This window comes from Heterostelium album (genome assembly GCF_000004825.1).
Source record: "Heterostelium album PN500 unplaced genomic scaffold PPL_contig26, whole genome shotgun sequence".
Classification (NCBI taxonomy): domain Eukaryota; phylum Evosea; class Eumycetozoa; order Acytosteliales; family Acytosteliaceae; genus Heterostelium; species Heterostelium album.
This window is the reverse complement of record NW_008805103.1, coordinates 504773-529956: the sequence shown is the minus strand read 5'-3', so window position 1 is coordinate 529956 and position 25184 is coordinate 504773. Positions and strand designations below refer to the sequence as shown.

Sequence of the window (25184 nt, the reverse complement as noted above, 5' to 3'; positions counted from 1 at the left end):
GCTTTGATATTTTCAAAAAATTGGCAACAAAAAAAAATTGATTATATTTATAGCAATGACAATTCTCAGAAGATTCTTTGTAGAGAATATACCTTTGATGCTAAGAGGTAGTGTAAGATTGGATGGTAGTCAACATTTGCATTTAAAGAAGAGTCTGAGATTGAAAGAAGGCCAGGAGGTGGAGTTGTTCGATGGCAATCAATCGGTGATCGCTGTGATCGATTCGATCGGAAAGAATCACTCTGATCTGATCATCAGTAAAATCAATGAGAGTACTAGCAGCGCTGACAACCAACATACATTCGACAGCAGAATAGACATTGCATCGTCACTTCCGAAGGCATCGCGTGGTGACTGGATGGTAGAGAAACTAACCGAACTCGATGTTCGATCACTCTACCTCATAGAGACCGACTATTCTAAATCCTCAAAATCATCTAACATCACCGACAACAAATTCGATCGATACCAAAGAATTATTATAGAAGCTGCAAAACAATCAAAGTATTATTTCAATCAATCAATCAATCTCTAAGATTTGACAAATTTAGTTAACTAACTGTAAAGTTAATTATCATTAGAAATAATAGAATGATGAAAATACATGCAATGGAATCATTAAATTCATTTATAAACAATAGAATAGTAAAAGATAATCTTTGGACACATATTATAGTTGGACATCCAACAGGTCAACCATTACCACAACTAATAGAGAAGTTCAAAACAGACTATATTAAAAACAACAACGACAACAACAACAACAATAGTGTTGAATCGTTGTCAATACCAAAGGTATCACCTAGATTGTTGGTGATGGTCGGATCAGAAGGTGGTTTCACAGAGAATGAAATCAATAAACTTTCAAAGCTATCAAATGTTTATCCAACTAATTTTGGTAATTCAATTCTTAGGATGGAAACATTTTCATTATTATCAGCAGGTATATTCAATCAATTTTATAGTTATATGTTTCCACCACCACCTTTGAAACCAGCCCAACAACCATCAAGTAAATAAATAAACTAAATAAACACCTAAAGTTTATTAATAAATATATATAAATCAACTTTTATTATTACTATTTTTTTTATTATTGTTTGTTGTTGTTTGTTGTTATTTAATGTTTACAGATTGTATAGGTATTAATATTATTATTATTATTTATCGTATATAAATGTTTTGTTTTGTCTTTTGGTTTTGTGTAATTAATTTAAGGTTAAGGTTATTTTTAATTCAGCTAAATCATCGTTGATTACTCTCTTTGATGACAGACTCTTTTGTCTTGCCTTTAGAGAGTCATCCAATTTCGAAGCTACTGTGTCTATCTTTGATTGGAGTAGTTCTTTCTCTTTGCTTTCTAATTTTCCTTTAACCTTTGGATTGTTGTTGAATTGGTCGCACTCTTCCAACAACAGATTTCTAATGGTAGCAAGCTCGTCGTGACTCTTTTTGTATTCGTTGTACTTCACCAGGAGGATATCGATCGTCTTTGGTATGTTGGCAATCGCTTGCTTTCGTTTCGTTGTATTTACATTTCCTATTAGTTTCTGAGTGGCTGCGTCCTGTGCCAACTGTTGTTTCTCGTGATTCAACGAGGCAATGCTGTTCTGAAGCTTCTCCTTGCGCTCCCTTAGCTGCTGGAGCAGTTTCTCATTGTCCTGTGTCTTGGTACGAGTGTTCTCCATCTCGAGCATGAATTTCTTTTTCTTGGAGATGCTAGAGTTTGATTTGGTTCGGAGCAGAGAAGCTGGCGATTGTGTGACGATCAAATCGACGTAGGTCGCAGGGAATCGTCCGGATTTGCCTTGATATTCACCGGTCCACCAGCCGTCTTGCGACTTTGCAGTGACACGGATGGTGACGCCCTGCGGGAAGATCAAATCCTCTGGTACCGCGCCATTCTCACCACCGTTGTAGTCGTAGAGTGTCTTGGCGTAGATCTTTTGCTCTGGAATCTCCTTGTCTCCAAAGATATATGGATAGTCTCTCATCAGCGAGAGAGCGAGAGCATTGATAATCGGTGTGTCCTCCACAAGATTCTGAACGTTGGTACCGGCGGCACCAGAGTTTCTCTCCTTTATCAAATTGGGACCAAACACAGTCGACAAATTATGAATTTGCATCTTGTTGTTTGCAGAGTGTTGAGCAACTCTACCCAAAAACGCCATCAACTTTGATAGAATCGCATAGTTTGTCTGTGGTAATGATCTAACTAAATGTTTAATCAATTTAATTCTTGATGCTAAATCGTCCATTGCTAAAAAATAAACAAACAAGTTGATTGATTCGGTTAGTAAGTTATCCAAAACATTCCTTTGTTTTTTTTCTTTGGCGAATATACTACTTACATTGGGCAGCAATAAATTTATCATATCTTTCATAAGTTAATAATGGCTCAGGTAATTCCTAAAACAAAGAAAAGATAGATATAAATATCCCGATTCCGATTGTTATATATAATAACTTTAATAATATGGTTGCTTACTCTTAGATATAATTTTAATAAACCAGCAATTGCATGTGGATCATTCTCTTGGAATAGATCACATTTGTCACCTCTATCGTATTGTTTCTTCCATTGTTCGATGGTGTTGACAGAACCGGACAGACGGAAAATACCTACGACATCCATTGCCTTCTTTTCTATATAGTCGATGGTTTGTGTGACAATGAGTGGAACATCTGATCCTGGTGGTACGGATCGCTCTACCGGTACACCAAAGACTGCTTTGCTTGCAACTTTTCCACCTTTGACAGGTTGTGCTGCCGACGACAACGACGACGACGGTGCTGGTGTTGGCGACTGGAATGTGAACGGTGCGATATTCCAAGATTTCATTTCCTGTTCGGTGTCGAATTTGATGACGTAGCTACCGGGATGTGTGTGTACCGACGCCGAGTTCTGTTGATAGCTGTCTTTCGGTATCAACTCGAGTTTGGCATCGCGAGGCGGTACCATCACGCGAATGACATGCTCCTTGTAGTTGATGATTCCCGATGCCTTACGGTCATGTGGCGACTTGTAGTAGAAGAGGAACTTGTCCGTCAGGATAAAGTACCGAGTGTTATACGACTTCTTTCGGTTCTGCTTCTTGAGATAGCCTTCCTTGAGTGGCACCAACGACTTTGCCGGCACCTCGAGCGACAGATTGCCAGAGAAGGAATCGTCGTCGCTGTCTTGCTCCTCGTTGTAGAGCGAGGGGTCGTCTTTCTCAGACTTGGGATCGGCGCTATTATGAACAAAGAATGGAATTTGCGTGTCGATGTTGAGCGCGCGAATATCGAGTTGGGTTGGCAACTCCACGTTGTTGTGGAACAAGCGGTAGCGAGCCGAGTCACTTGTCGACAGCTTGAACTTGCAGGCGATGAAATCGAGAAGATCTCCCATCGGCTTGGAGACGTCGGCAACCAGACGCATCGATTGTGTCGCGCACACCACTTTCACAGGTTGCAGACGCTTGCGCATTTCGAGGACGACATCAGCCGCGCCAAGTGGATACGACGAGAGTTTGGCAGTGTCATCCATCCACTTTACGACACGTTTTTCCGGTCGTTGTCCACCCGCAACCGGTGCGCTCATGCCAGTCGAGGAGGACAACGATTGACTCGCTCCAGACGATGAGCCAGTTCCAGGTCCGTCGATATACGATATCTGTAGAACATAACTCTCTGGTTTCGGTATGATCTGCTTACTACTGATGTAGTTTACAGCTTCGCGTACACTTATATTATAGTCTGGGAATCTAATACTCTTGTACTTCATTGGAAATCCTGCAGGAAATCCAATCTTCAAACCAAAGGTTTTATAACCTTGTTGTTGTTGTTGCTGTTGTTGCTGTTGTTGTGATGACATCTATTTCTTATTAGATTTTTCACAAAACTAACAAACTAAACTAAACTAAATGTTTAACTAAACACTATTTATGATTATGATTATCTCTATTTCCTAGTTTTGTTTTCTTTCAAATATCTAACACTATCTTTCTTAAATCTATATCTAACACTATCTTTTCTAACTTTAAATAGTAATAATAATAATAATAATAATAATAATAATAATAATATATAATACAAATAAAAATACAACAACAAATTAAAAGTCTTTTAATAAAAAAAAAAATTTTGATTTTTTTGTTTTTTCCTTTTTAAAATTGAGGCAATCATTGTTCAAACAATTTTAATGATAGTAATATAAATAAATTTATTTATAATGACATTTGTCAATTACCAATGTTTCCATCTTGGACCGTTTCTTTTTGGAAGTTGATGATATGCTTTTGATTTTGATTGTTTAACTATTTCTTGTTCATCATTAAAATCATCTTCATTATTATTATTATTATTATTGTTGTTGTTATCTATTATTTCTTTTGAATCTAGTATATCGATGTAATCAATATCATCATGATCATTATTATTATTATTATTATTATTATCTATATTTCTAAATAATTTATATTTTTCTTGTATCTTGTTATAATTATTGTTGTTATTGTAATAATTATTATTATAGCTATTTACTTTTGATGAATTTGAATTTGATTTCGATTTGAATATTAATGAACTTGTATATGGTAGTCGTCTATATAGCATCTTATCATTCTCCAAGAGTTCCAAAGGATATCTGTTACGATTGTCATTCACCACACTTCTAACCAACGACAGATCACTCTCTATCATTGACCTTATAGCGGAGGTGGAAGTATTAACAGTTCTCTGACGTACGTTCTTTGCTTTCTCATTGGTATTTAATAGACATTCCTCTATCTCATTATGTACCACTACCATTCTATCTAAATAATGTTTTATATATTCTTTATAACTATTATTATTATTATTATTATTATTATTATTGATATTGTTATTGATATTGTTATTATCTTTTTGATTTATAAAACCATAGTATAATGTATGTAAAAGATCTCTTGTGTTGATTAATAGATTTAATGTATGAATGTTATTATTATTATTATTATTATTATTATTAGGTGTATCGGTTGTTGTTGTTGTCCATGCCAATAGTTGATTCTCTATCGATTGAATGACAGCAGCTCTTTGTTCGTTGTACTTCTCTGACCAATCGGGAATACTAATCAATAGGAACCGACTGTTACTCTTATACGAGAGAAGCAATGTCTGAAGTTGTTTGCTAACCAACTCACCAACCTTACCACCATAGGTAATGTTTCTCTCTATTCTACCAATGATTAATTCTAACATTAAGTAGGTATCTCTCAATAGCTTATGACCATTTAATTGTAATATCATATCTTCATTATTACTATTATTACTATTATTATAGTTATCATCATTATTATTATTAATATTGTAGTTATTTAGTGGTATTTTATTTAATAATGATCGTTCGAATTGATATTGATTATTAATTGACATATGTTTAAAATTATATATATTATCATCTAATTGATTACTATTATTGATATTGTTGTTTATGTTCAATAGATATTTAATTGAATCTATGGTGAAAAGGATATCTCTCTGATTGACAATGATATTTGATAACTGTTGTTGTTGATGTTCGAATTGCTCAACGTTAGACAATGCCAATTCACTTCTAATGCCATCTAATCTACACCATTCATTTGATAGCTCTACTAACTTGTTCTCTAAATTCGAAATATCTTGACTTGTTAACGAAGAAGATCTATTATTTATATTATTGCTAGAACTACTACTACTACTACTTTTATTATAATGATTTTTAAAAGTATTACCACTACTATTGTTATTATTATTGGTGTTATAATAATGATGATGATTTAATCTACTATTATTATTACTACTACTAGTACTCGATGATAACGTTGAATATAATAATCTATTAATATCGTTTAAGCAACAACGATCGTTTATACCGATTGATGTTTTCAACATTAACCTAGATATATTATGATAAGTAGTAATTGTAGATAGTGAAGTACATTGTCTAAATCTTTGCATTAACATATCTACAATCGATCGAGTTGCTGTATATTAAAAGATGATCAATTAAACTGTCAGAAGAATAATTATCATTAAAATACAGTAACAAAAATTTTTTTTTTAAAAAATAGTTTGATCAAGTGCCATTCATTGACAATAGTATTTCGTCATTCTATTATTTCAATCAATGTTATGATAATATTAAGAATAGTAATACAATAACAATCAAACAATAATAGTAAAAATTAATTATAGCTATTCAACTAAATAATCATTATTGCTGTGTTATAGTTTTAAAAAATGATATGATATTATATTTCTAATAAATAAATATTTAATATATACAGAGAATAGAGAGACAAAATGAACGAAATCTGTTATTTTTTTTTCGATAAGAGTTAACTTTAAAGGTTAGTTCTTTATTAAATGAATATTCACTCCACCTTCTGGTGAAAGAACGAAAACATGTTCGTCTACAAGTTCTATCGAGTTTTCTGCCAGTTTAATATCGAAATTGGCAATCAATTTTGCAAAGAGAATCAACATTTGAACTCGGACCATCTTACGTCCTGGACACATTCTAGGACCGTATCCAAATGCGAACAGATTGTAATCGGTACATCTTTCAAAGGAAACACCTTCCCATCGTTCCGGTTTGAATTCCTCTGGCTCTGGGAAGTACTCTGCATTTCTATAGACTGCCTCTGTCGTCAGAACCACTTGAGCACCTGCATAGATTTCGGTATCACCAACGACATCGTCTTCGATACACTCCAAAAGTATAAAAGATACCAACGGTTTCAAACGCATCGATTCCAGAAGCACCTGTTGAAGTAGTTGGAGTTTATCAATGTCTTTATTGGAGAGATATGAATTTTCGGTGTTTGCCAACACATCAACCACTTCTTTTTTAACTTTCTGAAGTATATCTGGATGTTTGGCTAAATACCAAATGGCATAGGAGATGGCTTTGGAAGAGGTATCGTGTCCAGCAATAATATAGCACAACATATTGGCATAGATTTCATCGTCATCAATCAAACCTTGTTTCATCTGAACCATCAAAGAATGTAATAATCCAGCTTCTTCAGTTATCGCATAATCTTGTTGAATAAAATGATTCTTAAAATCCTTTACTAAATCCAAGAATTTATTAAATTTAGATTCCTAAAGAAAAATAATATTAGCAGAAAAAAATTATTAGAACTAGCTAAAATTAATAAATTATCAATGACTGATTACATACAGTAAAGGTTGTATAATATTTCCAATAGTGAAATGGAGATAAACAACGTTTGGTGATATTTCCCATTACGCACTCTAATCTCTTAATTATTTTTGGAGTGGTACCAACCTGACCACTCTCGATTGAATTTAAATCGTATCCAAACCCGGTTTTAAACAAGACATCTAATGTATAAGAACTAACTTCTTTGGAGAAGTTCACTGATTGATGAGGTTGTTCAATCGTATGAGTTTCCAATTTTTTAACAAAACGATCTACAATCTGATTGATTGGCTTTTCCATCTTTGGCAGTTTAAACGTATTGAATTGACTGGCTGTAACTTTTCGATGGTGAGACCACTGAGAACCTTCTCCACTGAATACATTCTTTCCACATCCATTCAGTCCCTCGATTAAACCTTCAATCCTGGTGTATTTAAGTGGTCTATTGTTGCAGACATGTTTAATATATTCTGGATCGGTGATTACAATTAAATCCTGTAATAGTAAATTAATTTTGAAAATAGATTGGTCTGGATTGGCTTCAAATTGATGTCTAAAGAATAAATGAAATCTATTGTTGAAAATAGAATATAGAAAATCAAATACTGCAAATTTATTACTATTTTTAATGTGTGGATGCGATCTTTTGTGTACCTAAAAAAATAAATATGATTAAAATTTAATTCTTGATTTTTATTAAAGTTGTTTTTATTTGTCTTACATCTAATAATATAAATATAATCATAAAAAATAAAACAAAAACATATTCGTATTTAATATATTGGTTGAAATTTATGGGTGTCTTTTTTGTTAACGAACAAAAATAATCTATTGCATTGGTTGACGACATATTATTGGTTTTCTAAAAAGAATTTTCTAGAAACAGATAATTTTTTAGTTAAAAAAAAATAATAATTAAATGTCTTTAGATTATAACTATTGGTTGGATCATGTAGTTGAAATACTAAAGTTATTTGAATATTAAAAATTCTTTTGTTAGAAAGTTCAGTAGTATTTATATTAATTTTGGTACCATTTCTAGAACAACAATTTATTTAAATGTTGTAATTGTAGATAAAGGATAGATCGTTTCCCATTATTGCTCCGATACATTGCTGGCAAAGTATTAGTTGAAAATAAGAAATATTTTATCTCACAAAGGATATACATGTAGCTTAAATTGGATAACTTTATAAATCTAGGAAAAACTAAAAATGGAAGATATAAAGTAAGATAAGTAGTCATTGGTTCATTTTCACAGAGACACATTTTGATCTGAATTGTTTTTTCAGTAAACCAAGTAACAAATAGTTTTATTCTATAAATCTCACGATGGTGAGTATTAGGTTAAATTACATTTCATTTTCATAGTTTGTTAAAATACACAAATTTATTTCTACTTTAGATTAAATTTATTATTTTTATTATCAATTCTCCATAATAATAATTGGTAAGAAGAGAAACTTGATCGGAAATTCACGTCAAATAATAATTATTATTAATAATAAAGAAGTATCTAGAAGTAAAATAATATGAATTCATATTATTACAAAATACTGAAAATCTCTCTATATAGTTGTTTGTTATATTTTTTTGTAACCACCACTAGCCAAAACAATGTCATACTCTGACTTGATCGTATAACACACTACTTTTTTGGTTGATAATGTGTTAGTTGTAAATTTAAAAACGCGTCTGAAGTGAGTAGTTTGTATGCACGTCGATTGTCATATTAATTTATAGTAAAATAATCGAATCTTGATTAACAAACCAGATAATTATCGCAATTATAATGACATACACATTTATGAGTAGGGAATGAAAGGTAAAATCAAAATGTAATTGATCTATCGAAAAGTAGACAAATGTTAAACAAATACAAAAGAAATGTGAGAAGAACAAGAGAGTCTTGTGCTTTATTCTCTAGAAAGATTCCTTTTTAAAACTTACAAATCAATATACATACTTATTGGGTAGAGTAGTTGTAATGATTATTCATTAACTTTCATTGAACAAAACTATAAATAACAATTATATTGATTGAAGTTACCTCTTTCTTTATCATTAGGGTATACCATGGTGAATTTGCTAAATTGCTTTAAAACAAATTGGCGGCAATACATGTACGAAATATTTCGTTTTTTTATCTAATTATTTTTAGAGTATTTGTTGATAATATAATAGTAGTAGTAGTAGTAGTAGAAATGAATAAATTCGAAGAGTTATTTAATTATAAAGAAGAACTGTCAGATGAAATACTTTATCACAAGGAAAAAGTATGTATGTTTAATATATAACGTAATGTTGTTAATTGATGATAATGATGAGATGAATGTTAACTTTGCAGTATATATTATATATATAGTTGGTAGATTTAAATCATAGATATAAATTGAATCAAGAGGCATTGTCAATTTTAAATAAACAAAGATCGTCTGGCGATACGAACAAACGATGGGTCTATACTGGTGATATTTTCATATTGATGAAAGACGATCATTGCAATCGTACTATGTTGGAGGAGAACACAGAGATCGAAAAGGAGTTGAAACATCAAGAGTCTTTTCTAAAGAAGAAAGAGGAACAGCTGATAAGAGTATCAAAGGATGCCGATATAGAAAGAGAGAAATTCTTTAGTACCTATTTAAACGATCAACAAAAACAAGAACAATCTTCAATAAAACAACAACAACAACAACCACAACCACAACCTAAAAGATAAGATAAACAACATAAAATAAGAAGAGTTAACTAACCAGTTAGTTTATTAATATAAATAAATTAATTAAATAATATTGTAAATAATAATACATAAGATCAATATATATAATAGTTTGTTTATTATTTCTTTAATATCATTGAAATTAGAGGTGTTTTAACTGATAGCTTTGTTAGTGATTCCTTTAATTTCATATTATTATTGTCATCATTTTCTTCGTTCTCTTTCAATTGACATAGTAGTTGTATGATCTGAGCAAGTCTATTTGTCATATATAAAACTGATTCTTTGTTATTATTACTATTATTTATATGATCAATACAATTCAAAAAGAAATCTATTGATAAATTTGATTTGATTATATCTTTTAGTTTTGTATAATTATCATTACGATTATTATTATTACTATCATTGTTATTATTAATATTATTATCTAATTTGTATAATAGATTCAATAGAGTAGAATGAATTCTATCGATGTGCCCACTTATTAAATCGAAATGTTGAAACGAACTTCCAAATATACAAATTCTAACTATCAGTTGTAATATGGTTGTGATGTTGTTGTTGTTGTTGTTGTTCTTGTTGTCACTATTCATATTCATATCTATTCCACTTGGTATTTCAACGATTATCAATGGTCGTGATATAATCCAATGATTGATAACCATAGATATCAACTTTGGTATGATAGTCTCTGAATTTGGAATATCTTTATTAAAATTATGGAGAGAGCAAGTAAGTTAAATGTTAATACATTTTTGATAAAGCTACAACTACATACCAACAGTATTTAAAGGATTTAAATAATAAGATAATATTATCTTTAATAGTGATGAACTGAATCTATAGGAATTACGTGGTAGTTGCTCGAATGAATTCGACTCAAACAGTATGAGATGATCTATTAACAATTGGTTGGTTAAGTAGAACATGAATGACCATGCATTTTCATTCGACCAATTCACTTGATTGTTACTGTTGTCTGAACATCTTTGTTGACTATCAAAAAGTTGATTGAGTGTTGTTGGTAATATATAATTGTTATCATTATCAATATTATCATCATTATTATCATTATCATTATTATTAGGTAATGATATTACATTTGGTTTATAATGTGGTTTCAATGATTGTTGGAATAAATCGATATACTCTAATATCTTATAAAACTCCATACTGATAGAGAATGATACTAATGATCCTATATATCTTATTATATTCTATTTGAAAATGCATTAGTTCTTATTCTTAATTTAAAATATTGATTCTATTGTTATTTCTTTGATGTATGCATACATTAATTAATCTATCTGATTGCTCCCATAGTAATGGAATAAGTATTATATATAGTAAATCAATATGTTTATCATTCTTTTCAATGATATTTGATATATGTATAATTGATTCCATTCTCTCAGTTGATTGTGGTGGTCTATCAACTATAAACTTATATATCAATTCTACAAACACTTGATTAGCATGAAATTAGTATCTTTTTAATAAATAAATGTATTATTATCTTATCTTATCATAACATACACCAAAGATGAACATTATTATTAAACAATTTATATAAATCATCTAGTTTTTCATGATCATTATTATTATTATTGTTGATGTTATTAATAGCAATACTATAGAATAATAAGATAAAATCAATTGATTCATCTATATTATCATGTTGATTCAATATATAAAGTAATCTATTAAATTGTAATCTATAGGTCTCTATTGCCGTTGGTGATGATGTTGTTTTATTGTCCTTTAACTTTTGTTCTAATAAAATAGTGGATTGATCTTTATTATCTAGATATACTTTAAATATATTATCAAATGAAAGTTTATCGAATGGTGAACTATCAACTTTATTACTTCCACCAATCTGTTGTTGTTGTAAATTGACAACTACAACAGCTGGATTATAATCTTGTTCTTCATGTTCACCTTCCTCTAATTCATCGACATTCATTTGATTTTATTATTATTATTATTATTATTATTATTATTATTATTATTATTATTATTATATGTATTTGAAGTTAAAATGAACAAAACTGGATGATTGATTGATCATGCCAAGCAGATCCTTTCACACACACAAGCAAGGAAAATGAAAATTCAAATTTAAAAGTAATCTGATTTATTTGATTAGGCAGTTAGTTGTTATTGTTTTTACATTATATATAAATCTATCTATTTGTTGATAAAATAAATAGTTAATTAATTAATAATGGAATAAAAAAGAAAAGAAAGAAAAAGAAAAAGATAAATTAAAAGATAAATCAATTAAAGTAAAAGATAAACATAGTAGTATTAATAAAGAGCAGGAGAAAGAGAAAAAGAAGAAACTACATAAACGTTCATTAAAGAAATGGCTGATCAAGAGTAAAGACAAACAGATATTCGATACCATTCATGCTAAAGACAGTCAAAACGATCCAAAGAGTATAGCATCACCGAATCAACTAACAAACAAGCGATCGAGTGTCACCGCTGCCAACCTGGCAATGTTGATCGATAGTGATGACGATGACGATGACGACGATGATCAAGACGATCTAGATGATGATAAAATCGATGCTTTAATAAAAACAGAGTATGTAAACTAAATATAATAGCTATTACTTTAAACATAACAATATATATATATTAACAAATAATTTAATAAAAAAAGGGATTCACAACCATTGACAACCAAAGATGTTACTAATATGATATTAGAGAAACTAAAGAATCAAATGTTGGAGCCAATGAAATTCTCATCACTCACAGAAGCTCTAGAAACAGCACAAGAAGATCAAAATCATCTCATTTTCATTGTATATTGTGTAGATTGGTTCAATTTAGCAAGACAAACGTAAATACTTTACCTTTAACATATTATTATTTATTATTATTATTATATGCTAACAAAACTCATACAATTAATTGTTAATATTTTAGTTATGATAACTTTCAATCTATAGCAAAAGATAAAGATATATTGGTATTCTTTATAAATCAATCTTCAAACGATTATGTGAAAGAGAATTATAATGATATTGGTATTGTATAACGATGATGATGATGATGATGATGATGATGATGAGAGATGATTGACAGATATAATGTTAAATACTAATATATATATTGTTTAATTAAACACTTAATTTAGCTGGTATTCCAACCATAAAAGTATATTACAAACAGATACCTATAAAGATTAAAAGAAACGATTTGGAATATGAATGGACAGATGAAGAAAGACTCAAAGGTTTCATTTCACCGACCAACCTACAAGAACTAGTGAACGAGTGTAAAGATTGTAAAAATAGCTATGATAGCCAACAGGCATCAGATTCCATATTACCTTTGAATTTAGAAGTTAAATTGGGATTTTTAATATATAAATACTAATAATAATAGATGTTTAAAATTAAATATTACTTTATTATATTTACATTATATTTACAATTTAATATTATTTGTTATTGTATTATATTGAAATGATTGCTAAGCAACCATCAATCGATGATTGTATCGAATAGTATTGTTCACCATCTATCTCATGATAGTATCTAATCTTTGGATGAAATAGATGATCACCGCTATCTACGATATCAGTTATAGACCATTGATTGGTAGTCGGTGAGTATGTAAATTTAAGTAATTGATAGTCGAATGTCAATGCGATTAACTCTTTACTGTTATCTTTGAATATCATATCGCATATCGGCAGAGTCGGTAGTTTTATCGTTGCGATGATCTTGAATTCATATTGACTGAGTAGCTGTATTATCGTTAGTTTCGATGCTTGCGAACTGTATGCCAAGAATACACCGTCTCGCGACCATGCAATCGATTGAATGAAACCATCAGTTGCGGAATCACTCATTTTCGTTATTAGTTGGAAGTTACCGATTTTGTTTGGCAGTAGTCGGTCGACCGTCGAGATGTAGGCGTTGTAGATGTACAGTTCACCTCGGGCGTTGCCACACGCCAGCATGTTGTTATTCACGGGATTCCAAGCGATGGCGCGAACTCTCGAGTTGGACGGACCGAATCGATGTGACAGCCAATGATCGGATTCGCCGGTGTTAAAGAGAATCATCAGAGTGTTCTCAGCGGTGGTCAGTGCAAACTTGTTTCCCAGGGGACTCCAAGCGAGTTGCTCACACGACTTTGATACACGAACGGTCGTTATCCTCGGCAGCCATCGACGGGTAGCCTGATCGTATCTCCAATAGCAAGCCAACTTGTCTTCGGAACACGATAGTATACAATTGTTTTTCTCTGACCAATCTAATGATGTTACCATTCTATCATGTTGACATAACTCATATTCTAATATCCATTCTTCATCTTCTTCATTATCATTATTATTATTATTAATATTTAATGAATATATTAAAATATTATTATTAACATTTGAAGATAAAACTATTTCTAAAAGAGAGAGAGAGAGAGTAAAAAGTAAGTAATTGATTGAGCAATCAAACGAATCAAACAATATTTTATTTTACTTGATCTATCACTATTCCAAGAATAACATCTTATATATCCATTTTTAATATTTAATAATTTCTTTATTTTAAACATTTATTATACAAATTATTCATTATTAAATAATAACTAAAATTTCCAATTTTGGGTTGGTTTAATAAAGTTGTGTGCTTCTAACTTTGACCACCCAACAATTTAAATGTTCGAACTAACTTGAACTTTCTTAAAAATTTAATTTGATTTCTGCGACATTAATCAATGTTGTATTAAAACATCTTTGCAGGTCTAATTTATCATCATAATATCTGATTTTCAAAAAAGTGACAAAGTTACCAAAACTATATACATCTTACAAATGTTAAATTTATAAATTCCAGATTGTTGAGTTCAAAATAGATATTTTGGATAAAAAAATAAAATCAAAATAAAAAATTTTTATCATTTTGTGTGTGTGCTTAATTTAATAGTATTTTTTATTTTATTTATTATTTTTGTTTGTTTGAATTAATTATCATTTTAATTTTTAACATATTAATTAATATGAAATTAGAAAATAAAACATTTATTGTTACTGGTGGAGCCAGTGGTCTTGGAGAAGCTACCGTTAGAGAGCTACACAAAAGAAATGCAAATGTTGTCATCTTTGATATGAATGATGAGAGTGGAAATCAATTGGTAAAGGAACTTGGAGGTGAGAGAGCACTCTTCCAGAATACAGATATCACAAATGAAGCATCCGTAAAGAATGCAATCAAAGAGACATTGAACAAGTTTAAAAAGATACATGGTGCAATCAATTGTGCTGGTATTGCCGTTGCCATTAGAGTAAGTAATATATGCTTAACAGATATTATTAGTTGTAATCAAATCATTTATTAATATATTATCTATAATATGATTTGGTATATATTATATATATGTATATATATAGACACTATCAAAGAAAGGTGTTATTCCATTGGATGTTTATAGTAGAGTTATTAATATCAATCTTACCGGTACATTCAATGTAATTCGTTTGGTTGCAGAGGTCATCGACAAACAAGAGATGGTCGATGGTGAGAAGGGTGTTTTCGTTATGACTGCTTCGTGTGCTGCATTCGAAGGTCAACAGGGTCAAGCTGCTTACAGTGCTTCTAAAGCTGGTGTTGTTGGGTAAGTAAATAGAGATAGATTAAGATAGTTATTAAAATATAGAACTAACGAACTAACTAACTAACATTATCTTCAAACCAAACAGTATGACATTACCATTGGCAAGAGAATTTGCACCATTGGGTATGAGAATAATGACAATCGCTCCTGGTACATTTGACACACCAATGTTATCAGGTCTGCCAGATGCAGCTACCAAAGCAATTCTCTCAACCATTCCATTCCCAAATCGTTTTGGTAAGACCAATGAATTTGCACAACTCGTTGTTCATATCATTGAAAATCAATATTTGAACGGTAGTACTATTAGACTCGATGGTGCACTCAGATTAGCAAAACTCTAAACAAATATAGATATGATATACACTCATTACACTTTCAAATTACAATCAATTTAGATTTAAAACTAAAACTAAAACTAAAACTAAAATATTTTGTATATAAACAATCTATATATTTAATTTACATTATTTTATTATTATTATTACATTTGTTGTTGTTTTGTTAATCAAAGTATTATATTAAAACTGAACCACAATTGATTCTCTTTGATTGATCATCTTTAAAGATTGGTGTCCATAGATCCTTCTGGATCGTGTAAACAAAGTTACCATAGTCAGCGCCACCAAACAAGTAGATATACGGTCCATCTTTAGAGTATACCATTGAACAGTATTCACTGATGCTAAGTGGTGTCAGATGAGCAATCTGCTTGCTATCAACGTTTACTCTGAGGAACTTTCGTTTAAAAGTAAGGATGTAGATGTTACCTTGGTTGTCATGTGTAACGGCGACATACTTCTCCAATGGCAGTTGAATGTCGAGATTACTAACACTGTGATTCTTATGGTGTGTCGGTAAGTTGTTGATTTTGAAGATCCGGTTGCTTACCGATGTCACCATATAGAGACAATCGTGATAGATAAACGATTTGATGACATCGTTAGTAATCTCACTACTGAGACGATGCTTTCCAATTTTCTCGAACTTCATCGATTTAATGTTGTATCTTGAGATCTCTGCTTTTTCTTTATCAAAGTTATTGATGATGTAGATGTGACCATTATTAGAAGGATCGTTGCATACCGATAGCCATTCGCCAGTGGTGATGCCACTGATGTCCTCGGCAAGATCGAAAACTCGCGATTCCAAACTGAATCGCAAATACTTGGTACCACTCCTTGACACGCCAAAGATGTAGACGTACTTACCACTGACAGTCGCAGCAATTGCATTTAGTGTCCAACGTCCAGCTATAGTCGATGACAATGGTGGAGTATATTGACTATCTAAAACTATCGACTCTGCATTGTCACCAATGCTTAACAAACTAATATTATTACGATCTGCCGATATAATATATCTTGCACTATTATTATTACTACTAACATTACTATTACTACCACTACTGCTACTATCACTACTACTGTTATTGTTATTGTTGTTATTATTGTTGTTGTTGTTGGATGTGGTTGAAGTATTACTGGTAGATGTACTCTCAGAAGCAGTTACATAAATTGATTGTTCGGCATCACTCTTTATATTCTGCATTTTAAGTTGACTAATACTGATTTTATAACTTGGAATAACTGGACTATGATGAATACCTTTACTATTTGATAATTGGTATTTCGAATTGAATGATTGTATTAATTGTAGATTGGTATAGCTATTGTTTACTTGTAGTTGTGGATAGTTGTTTTCATTCTTATTATAACTGAAAAATGATACTCTATTGATATCAACAAACTTATCGAATGATTCACATTCATTGATTGTTTCAATGATATTATCAATTCTATATGAATCTGTACTAATATTTGTGTTGTTATCATCATTACTACTACTACTGCTGCTTTTATTACTATTATTATTTTTATTATCAGTTATTTGATTTAATATATTAACTATTGATTTCAATTCTTTAAGCATATCTTTAATGTGTTTTTGTACTGAATTGATGTTATCATCGATTGGTTTGAGTAGTGTGTATTCTTGTTTCATTAGAATGTTGTGTAACTCTCGAAAGTGGTCGGTTATCTTTGTACGATTGTTTTTCAATACTTTGATAGAGTCGTTCGATGTCTTTACCGATGACCATAAAGTATCGATTCTCGATTTAAATACATTGGAATTATCATCACTATTCTTTAGATTGTGAATATGATTGTAAATATGACCATTATGATCTACTGAACAAACCGAACACAGCAACACATTACATTCAATACAAATCAGTTTATACAATTCATCTTTGTGAATACTACATCTACTACTATCTATGTCTGTCATTGTTGATTAAATTACTCTGCTTCTATATCGATATTTACAAACATTTGTTTTTACTATTTGTTTCATTCCATCGAAAAACAGAAGAAAAATATGAAAATTTGAGTGGTTGGATTTTTTTATTTATTTATTTAACAATTTGCCAGTGGTCTCGGTATCCAACAACAAAATTACTGCCGGGTTTTCACTTTCATCGAGAGGAGATCGTAGAAGAGGTCTGATAGTTGGCAAGGCAATGAACTTAGCCATAAACCCATTCTTCTGTTTGATAACCCATTCCAATTTTGTAGAATATATCCTTCTTGGCTCTAATGGAGTCTTTGTAGCATGCGGATACAGAGTACTCTTCGCAGGTAGAATATACGAGTGATAGTTTTGTACTTTTCATCAAGAGACATTTCGGAAGTGAACCAAAACTTTGGCTGTGAGTCGATGGCTTGTCTGACTGCTGTACGGCAGTGTCGACGAGATCTCCAGTGTTTAGATCCACTAAATCGTCGTCGGCGTCCAACTCGTCATCATCGCCATCATCCTCATCAACTGATGCATCAACGATATCCAACGATTCAATTGCTTGTTGTGAGTCTGAGTAGATTTTCTTAAAAATACTGACTTCTCGTTCACTATAAAGCTCGATATTCATGACACTTTTCCAATACCTCTGGTGTAGCTTGAACATTACAATCTCCAAAGCAAGTAGTTTCTTTTTGTTCCTTTGGGTAACGATAGAAACAATCTGCATTTAACGATTTCTTGTACAACTCCATAAATGAGGCATCTTCGTAGAGACACAGTTCGACGGATGATGATTTGATCATTAGGCTTTTTCTTTTTTTTTAAAAAAAAAATTAATAAAAATATAATAGATATAGATTAAAAGGCATACTTACAATTATCATTAATAATGATTGAGTTTTAGGTAGTTTAAGACATTTAAGAATATTGTTTGGATCGATATTAACTGTTTTGAATATCTAATAGCAGGAGAATCTTCTGAAAACTTATGCATTAGCTTTTATAATCCTTGTTTTCATTAATACTACAACTCTCATACTCTAAACTAAATATATTTGCAAGTTTAACCCAGTCTTCTCTGCTAGGACATCTATATTCGTTCATTGTTCACAATGCTTAAAAAAGGAGTAGTGTGCTAATCGATATACAACTAACAAAGCTCCGTCAGCAGGTAAGCCTCAAACCGCTATACAGATCTCGGGCCTGCTGTTAAAAAGCTTTGATAACAGATTAACATAAAGGTGTCTACAGATAAACTAAGTAAACAAATACAAAAAAAAAAAAGCAAATAAAAAAATAAAAATTAAAAAAAAAATATTTTTTGAGAGAACAATCAAAAAAAAAAAAAGATTTATTTTTAAAAAAATAAAATGAATTAAAAAACAATATTTTATTTTTAGTTATCAATTGATATGATAAAAAAGATAACTCTTGTATATTTATTTAATATAACAACATCATATCGAAATGGTCTATCCAATATTGAAAAATTTCTTACTCTTAAGGAACAGGTTTTCAACGACTGATAGATTTTAGAAAAGTTGATTGATTTAGAAGAATGAACTACCATTTTCATTTATACCTGATAATAATTGATCCAAAGATTCTTGATAGTATTTTGTGATTTCTTTTCGATCGAATTTGAAAGATCCATTTAAAAGATGATTATCAACAGTCCAAATGGTATTATCCAATTTTATTGCCTTTGGAATTTCCCAAAATATAATCTATTAAATATATTAGAAAATTAGAAAAAAAGTTAAATCCTGGTTGTTTTATTAATTTTACTTACATTCTTTTGTTTTGATATGATATTTATTTCATTGATGATAGATTCTTTCAGATCTTGATGTTGATCAATATTTGATTGATCATATGTTAGATTGAATCTCTCCAAAGCCAATTGAGAAGGTACAACTATTCCAACCAAAAATGGATGTAATGATGTTCCATAAATGAATATATTTCTAATCAAAGATGATGAATAAAAATTTGATTCAATGATTTCGGGTCTGTATCAAGGTTTTAAAATTATTAATTAATATTCTTTTAAAATTGTAATAAAAAAAAGAAAACTTACGATATAAATCTTCCAAATGATGATTTGAAAGAGTAACTAACTCTCTCAAGGATTCTAATAAATCCAGGTTCATATTCTTCAACGATATCACCAGTGGCAAACCATCCATTTCTGAAATTCTTTTCATTTGAACCATCTTTGTTGATATAACCTTCAATAGTTCTTGGTGATTTGACAATTAATTCACCAACTGGAAATGGACTGTCATCTCTGAAACCAGGTATTGCATTGATTTTATATTCCACATCACTTTTAATTCTACCATTAGATGCAATACCATATGATTCAGTACAACCATAGTGGATAAAAAAGCGATTTCCCCAACATTTCTTCAAAAATATTTCAATATGTGGAGCTATTTTAGCACCTCCTGCTGATATGTGTTGAATTCTATCTCCAAAAACATTTGTTGTTTCTCTAATTGCTATTGAATCAACTTCATCATCTGAAAGATTTGGTTGTTCTTTCTTTAGTATTTCTAATCTTCTTTGATACTTTGAATATATTTGATTATAAAATCTATTATGAAATATTAATTAATAAAAAAAAGATAAAATAAAAAAATTAATTTTAATTACGTTGGGAAATTCCAGAAATGTGTTGGTCTAACCATTGAACACTCTTTAATAAATGGTTCTATCTCTGTACCCAAAGAGTAAATTATGAATCTACCTCCAAGAAATATGCTAGTTAAATCCATTAGCCTTTGAGTATGAGCTATTTTAAATGATTAGTTATATTTCTCAATATAATCATGAAATAAAACAGATTCTAACTTACAAAGAGAAAGATAACTGATAGAAATAAGGCTTATTTTCAATAAAGAAAAGGCTTTTAAACAATTGGTAGTATCTCTATCTTTGCACATCTCTCCTTTTGGAACACCAGTACTACCAGTTGAAAATACTTTTTTAATAAATGATAATATATTATTTTTAAATTAATTATTATTGAATTTTAAAATAAAACTTATAAATATAATTATAACTATCCTTACCAATTGATAAAATACCATTGATCAATGGTGAATGTGGAGCAATTTCAGAAACAGTAGATAAGAATTCAGAATATAATTTGAATTTGATTTGTTGTGGAAGTTGATTTTTCAAATTTTGATCATAATCATCACCAACATGTATGATCAATGTTAAATTTGAATAGTTGTTTATCACATTTAGTAATTTTGGAAATGTTATCTTTGAAACCACAAGAACTGATGGTTCTCCAATCTTAAGGATATTCAATAATTGATCATTATCTGTAATTTTATTATTAATTAGTAATCAAATTAAATAAAACAATATTTTTAATTGAACATACTGATATAATGATTGATAGGAATAAGAGTGTATCCATAAAATAGACATCCAAATTCTACGAAATACCATTCAGGAACATTATTAAGCATTATTCCAACTCTTGATTCATACTTAGAAAATTAAAATAAAATATTAATAATTAAAAATAAAGACATAAGATATTTTTAATATTTACTTTAACATTCATTTTTAAAGCAGATCCAAACATTTCAGAATTTTGATAAACATCTTTAAATGTCAACCAATTTACAGTTGGCTCATTTGCAACAGGTCTTACACCAATACAATTCCTGTGAGAAAAACTATTGAATGCATTCATAAAACATTGATAAAATCTATCAGATTCATTGGATTCTAAATATTCACTATCAGTTTCTATGTTCAAATTAAAAAATTATGATTATTTAAGAAAAGAGTAATTATCTCATTGAATTTAGGATTTAAATATACTTGTCTCAATTGTACATTGATGAGGTAAGATAGCTTTATCAGTATGACATTCATTTGATTTTGGAGAGTGATAACATTCCTCACAAAACTTTATATCACTACATTCTGAACACCTGTACCTTTTTTCTCCACATTCCAATGCCTTAGAGCATAATGAACAAATATTTGAGCCTACCAAATGGATTAAATAATTAAAAATGAGATTTGAAAATAAATCCTAATTTTACTTACTTGATTCTGATGAGAACATTTTAACTAACAATAAATCTTAACTTACTATTTGTAACAAATTATTATTATTATTTATTATTATTTTAATAATAATAAATAAAAGTTAATGTATGATTAAATTGTTTGCAATTCATATGTTAAAAATGTTTTAAACAACACAAAAAAAAAACAAAATAAAAAAACACATATCTAACCCACCAAAGTTTTAAATGTAATTAAAATGATAAAAATAATAATATTTAAATAAATTTTTTATTGAGGTTTATAATAAAGTTTAATTCATAATTGGCGAAATGCTATACACATCAAAGTGAGGGGATGCGTGAATTGCTTTTTTTTCATTTTTTAAAATGAGACATGGTCATTTTTTTTTCAAAAATTTATGTTCATTAAATATCATTATATTCTACCACCAGTATGAGATATGGACAAGTTTCATTAAAGGTGATTTGATTGATTGATTTAAATGAGAAAAACAGTTAAACATATTTAAATTAAATTAAATTGACAAATTTGTTTATTTATTGTCTCACAATCTTTCATATCATAAATAGCTATAGAAGCAATGTTGTCTTTCGTTATGTCTGTGTCCTCCACCCTCTGAACATTGAAATCAAGAAGAGAAGATGGTCCGCCATTATGAAAGGTATTAGATATCTATAATCTAAAAATTTGACAGTTCCACAATTTTTTTTTTTGCTTTTTTGTTTTTTTAATATTTACTTGTACAGAATATAATATATTATTCTAGTTATGATTTTTTTTTAAAAGATGGAAAACTATATGTTTAAGTTTAAGTTGGAGCAACCAGAGTCTACCAAAGAAAATGATAACAAGAAGTGTGTATTCAATGATGAGGATTATTATTTTAAATAGATTAAAAAAATTTGATTTTTGAGGTTAAAGATTAGTTAATAAATTAAAATAAATTTAATCTACAGAGTATTATACCTGAATAAGTAAATTTTTTAGTTTCTTGATCTATTGATTTCTGTTTTTGTGAACAACAGGAGGTGTTTACAAAATTTCGCATTCAAAATTACAAAAAAAAAAACAATTATATTATATTGGTTTAAAAGCTTGATTTATATATTAGAAATAATTTATTATAATTATACACATATGCTAAGTGATCCTTTTGGGATAATTTCTATTTCTATGAAGAACAATGAAAAAAAAGTTAATTAAAATTAATAAATATAATCACATTCAATAATGTATCGATTCTCGATTTAAATACATTGGAATTATCATCACTATTCTTTAGATTGTGAATATGATTGTAAATATGACCATTATGATCTACTGAACAAACCGAACACAGCAACACATTACATTCAATACAAATCAGTTTATACAATTCATCTTTGTGAATACTACATCTACTACTATCTATGTCTGTCATTGTTGATTAAATTACTCTGCTTCTATATCGATATTTACAAACATTTGTTTTTACTATTTGTTTCATTCCATCGAAAAACAGAAGAAAAATATAAAATTTGAGTGGTTGGATTTTTTATTTTTTTATTTAACAATAATAAAGAGATTGATTATCATATACATGTGATAGAATCTTAGTAAGGGATAATATGTCTTTGCAACTAGTATGTCTCATGGCTGGATTATCCATTGGAATAGCAAAATCCTTCAATAGATTGTCGATGGAATAACCTCTTTCTATCGTTGGGAAAAATCGTTTGATAATGGCTATTGAGTCAACAAAATATATATTTGAAAAAGATTCGGCTGCAGCCTCACCTGATTATATATTTGTGTAGCTCGAATGCCTCGATCAAACTTTTCACAGTGATATAGATAGGTCTCTGACCATACTGTTGAAAGAAACTGACTAGGGAAGGCTCTATTGCGTTCCAATATTGATGTCCAGCTAAAGATTGATTCGTCATACTATGTACGTTTGATGCTTCTTTGTCTATAACTATGGTAGGATTGATTCTTTGGTAAAAGGTATCACCATTGGATATGTTAACAATGGTAATCTCAATGTCAATGTAGATTTGCCAGTGGTCTCGGTATCCAACAACAAAATTACTGCCGGGTTTTCACTTTCATCGAGAGGAGATCGTAGAAGAGGTCTGCTAGTTGGCAAGGCAATGAACTTAGCCATAAACCCATTCTTCTGTTTGATAACCCATTCAAATTTTGAAGGATCTACTTCTGAGTGGATAGCGTGAGCGGTGTTTTTGTGAGCATTGTAAGCGGCAGCCTGCGCAAAAACTTGTTGGCATCCATCATTTGGACATATATTAAAGAATATATCCTTCTTGGCTCTAATGGAGTCTTTGTAGCATGACAATTGGCGGATACAGAGTACTCTTCGCAGGTAGAATATACGAGTGATAGTTTTGTACTTTTCATCAAGAGACATTTCGGAAGTGAAACCAAAACTTTGGCTGTGAATCGATGGCTTGTCTGACTGCTGTATGGCAGTGCCGACGAGATCTCCAGTGTCTAGATCCACTAAAAGGTCGTCGGCGTCCAGCTCGTCATCATCGCCATCATCCTCATCAACTGATGCATCAACGATATCCAACGATTCAATTGCTTGTTGTGAGTCTGAGTAGATTTTCTTAAAAATACTGACTTCTCGTTCACTATAAAGCTCGATATTCATGACACTTTTCCAATACCTCTGGTGTAGCTTGAACATTACAATCTCCAAAGCAAGTAGTTTCTTTTTGTTCCTTTGGGTAACGATAGAAACAATCTGCATTTAACGATTTCTTGTACAACTCCATAAATGAGGCATCTTCGTAGGGACACAGAAGATTTGATCATTAGGCTTTTTCTATTTTTTTTTTTAAAAAAAAATTAATAAAAATATAATAGATATAGATTAAAAGGCATACTTACAATTAGCATTAATAATGATTGAGTTTTAGGTAGTTTAAGACATTTAAGAATATTGTTTGGATCGATATTAACTGTTTTGAATATCTAATAGCAGGAGAATCTTCTGAAAACTTATGCATTAACTTTTTATAATCCTTGTTTTCATTAATACTACAACTCTCATACTCTAAACTAAATATATTTGCAAGTTTAACCCAGTCTTCTCTGCTAGGACATCTATATTCGTTCATTGTTCACAATGCTTAAAAAAGGAGTAGTGTGCTAATCGATATACAACTAACAAAGCTCCGTCAGCAGGTAAGCCTCAAACCGCTATACAGATCTCGGGCCTGCTGTTAAAAAGCTTTGATAACAGATTAACATAAAGGTGTCTACAGATAAACAAATACA

General features: G+C 30.1%; 13 protein-coding genes across 13 annotated transcripts; 4 read left to right on the top strand and 9 right to left on the bottom strand.

Annotated features, from left to right (window-relative positions):
- Positions 1–55: 55 nt before the first annotated feature.
- PPL_11930 (16S rRNA (uracil(1498)-N(3))-methyltransferase) lies at positions 56–1020 on the top strand (the record flags this gene model as incomplete). The annotated part of the gene is made up of 2 exons (XM_020582676.1): positions 56–504; positions 642–1020. 2 exons carry the CDS (start codon positions 56–58, stop codon positions 1018–1020), a joined length of 828 nt encoding a protein of 275 aa, XP_020427030.1.
- A 188-nt stretch (positions 1021–1208) lies between these two features.
- On the bottom strand, positions 1209–3856 carry gacJJ (pleckstrin domain-containing protein; the record flags this gene model as incomplete). The annotated part of the gene is made up of 3 exons (XM_020582675.1): positions 1209–2260; positions 2352–2409; positions 2489–3856. The coding sequence occupies 3 exons, from the start codon at positions 3854–3856 to the stop codon at positions 1209–1211; spliced, it is 2478 nt and encodes an 825-aa protein (XP_020427029.1).
- Positions 3857–4015: 159 nt separating this feature from the next.
- On the bottom strand, positions 4016–6117 carry PPL_11928 (cell differentiation family protein; the record flags this gene model as incomplete). Its single annotated transcript, XM_020582674.1, has 3 exons — positions 4016–4019; positions 4232–5990; positions 6102–6117. The coding sequence occupies 3 exons, from the start codon at positions 6115–6117 to the stop codon at positions 4016–4018; spliced, it is 1779 nt and encodes a 592-aa protein (XP_020427028.1).
- Positions 6118–6191: 74 nt separating this feature from the next.
- On the bottom strand, positions 6192–8024 carry CYP514A4 (cytochrome P450; the record flags this gene model as incomplete). Its single annotated transcript, XM_020582673.1, has 4 exons — positions 6192–6209; positions 6385–7113; positions 7193–7828; positions 7896–8024. 4 exons carry the CDS (start codon positions 8022–8024, stop codon positions 6192–6194), a joined length of 1512 nt encoding a protein of 503 aa, XP_020427027.1.
- Positions 8025–9475: 1451 nt separating this feature from the next.
- On the top strand, positions 9476–9896 carry PPL_11926 (uncharacterized protein; the record flags this gene model as incomplete). The annotated part of the gene is given in 2 exon segments (XM_020582672.1): positions 9476–9520; positions 9540–9896. The coding sequence occupies 2 exon segments, from the start codon at positions 9476–9478 to the stop codon at positions 9894–9896; spliced, it is 402 nt and encodes a 133-aa protein (XP_020427026.1).
- Positions 9897–10015: 119 nt separating this feature from the next.
- On the bottom strand, positions 10016–11865 carry PPL_11925 (uncharacterized protein; the record flags this gene model as incomplete). The annotated part of the gene is made up of 4 exons (XM_020582671.1): positions 10016–10605; positions 10678–11116; positions 11193–11335; positions 11436–11865. The coding sequence occupies 4 exons, from the start codon at positions 11863–11865 to the stop codon at positions 10016–10018; spliced, it is 1602 nt and encodes a 533-aa protein (XP_020427025.1).
- A 402-nt stretch (positions 11866–12267) lies between these two features.
- Positions 12268–13292, top strand: PPL_11924 (uncharacterized protein; the record flags this gene model as incomplete). The annotated part of the gene is made up of 5 exons (XM_020582670.1): positions 12268–12281; positions 12325–12492; positions 12571–12753; positions 12840–12940; positions 13051–13292. The coding sequence occupies 5 exons, from the start codon at positions 12268–12270 to the stop codon at positions 13290–13292; spliced, it is 708 nt and encodes a 235-aa protein (XP_020427024.1).
- Positions 13293–13371: 79 nt separating this feature from the next.
- On the bottom strand, positions 13372–14474 carry PPL_11923 (WD40 repeat domain-containing protein; the record flags this gene model as incomplete). The annotated part of the gene is made up of 2 exons (XM_020582669.1): positions 13372–14315; positions 14399–14474. The coding sequence occupies 2 exons, from the start codon at positions 14472–14474 to the stop codon at positions 13372–13374; spliced, it is 1020 nt and encodes a 339-aa protein (XP_020427023.1).
- A 444-nt stretch (positions 14475–14918) lies between these two features.
- Positions 14919–15877, top strand: PPL_11922 (3-hydroxyacyl-CoA dehydrogenase; the record flags this gene model as incomplete). The annotated part of the gene is made up of 3 exons (XM_020582668.1): positions 14919–15203; positions 15310–15533; positions 15619–15877. The coding sequence occupies 3 exons, from the start codon at positions 14919–14921 to the stop codon at positions 15875–15877; spliced, it is 768 nt and encodes a 255-aa protein (XP_020427022.1).
- A 172-nt stretch (positions 15878–16049) lies between these two features.
- Positions 16050–17825, bottom strand: PPL_11921 (B-box zinc finger protein; the record flags this gene model as incomplete). The annotated part of the gene is made up of 1 exon (XM_020582667.1): positions 16050–17825. The coding sequence occupies one exon, from the start codon at positions 17823–17825 to the stop codon at positions 16050–16052; it is 1776 nt and encodes a 591-aa protein (XP_020427021.1).
- A 238-nt stretch (positions 17826–18063) lies between these two features.
- On the bottom strand, positions 18064–18941 carry PPL_11920 (uncharacterized protein; the record flags this gene model as incomplete). Its single annotated transcript, XM_020582666.1, has 3 exons — positions 18064–18420; positions 18482–18650; positions 18877–18941. The coding sequence occupies 3 exons, from the start codon at positions 18939–18941 to the stop codon at positions 18064–18066; spliced, it is 591 nt and encodes a 196-aa protein (XP_020427020.1).
- A 446-nt stretch (positions 18942–19387) lies between these two features.
- Positions 19388–23322, bottom strand: PPL_11919 (uncharacterized protein; the record flags this gene model as incomplete). The annotated part of the gene is made up of 11 exons (XM_020582665.1): positions 19388–19564; positions 19630–19849; positions 19918–20436; positions 20496–20634; positions 20698–20823; positions 20915–21175; positions 21238–21346; positions 21412–21611; positions 21687–21828; positions 21918–21941; positions 23158–23322. The coding sequence occupies 11 exons, from the start codon at positions 23320–23322 to the stop codon at positions 19388–19390; spliced, it is 2082 nt and encodes a 693-aa protein (XP_020427019.1).
- A 126-nt stretch (positions 23323–23448) lies between these two features.
- On the bottom strand, positions 23449–25024 carry PPL_11918 (uncharacterized protein; the record flags this gene model as incomplete). The annotated part of the gene is made up of 5 exons (XM_020582664.1): positions 23449–23678; positions 23719–23876; positions 24053–24510; positions 24572–24690; positions 24946–25024. The coding sequence occupies 5 exons, from the start codon at positions 25022–25024 to the stop codon at positions 23449–23451; spliced, it is 1044 nt and encodes a 347-aa protein (XP_020427018.1).
- Positions 25025–25184: the final 160 nt, after the last annotated feature.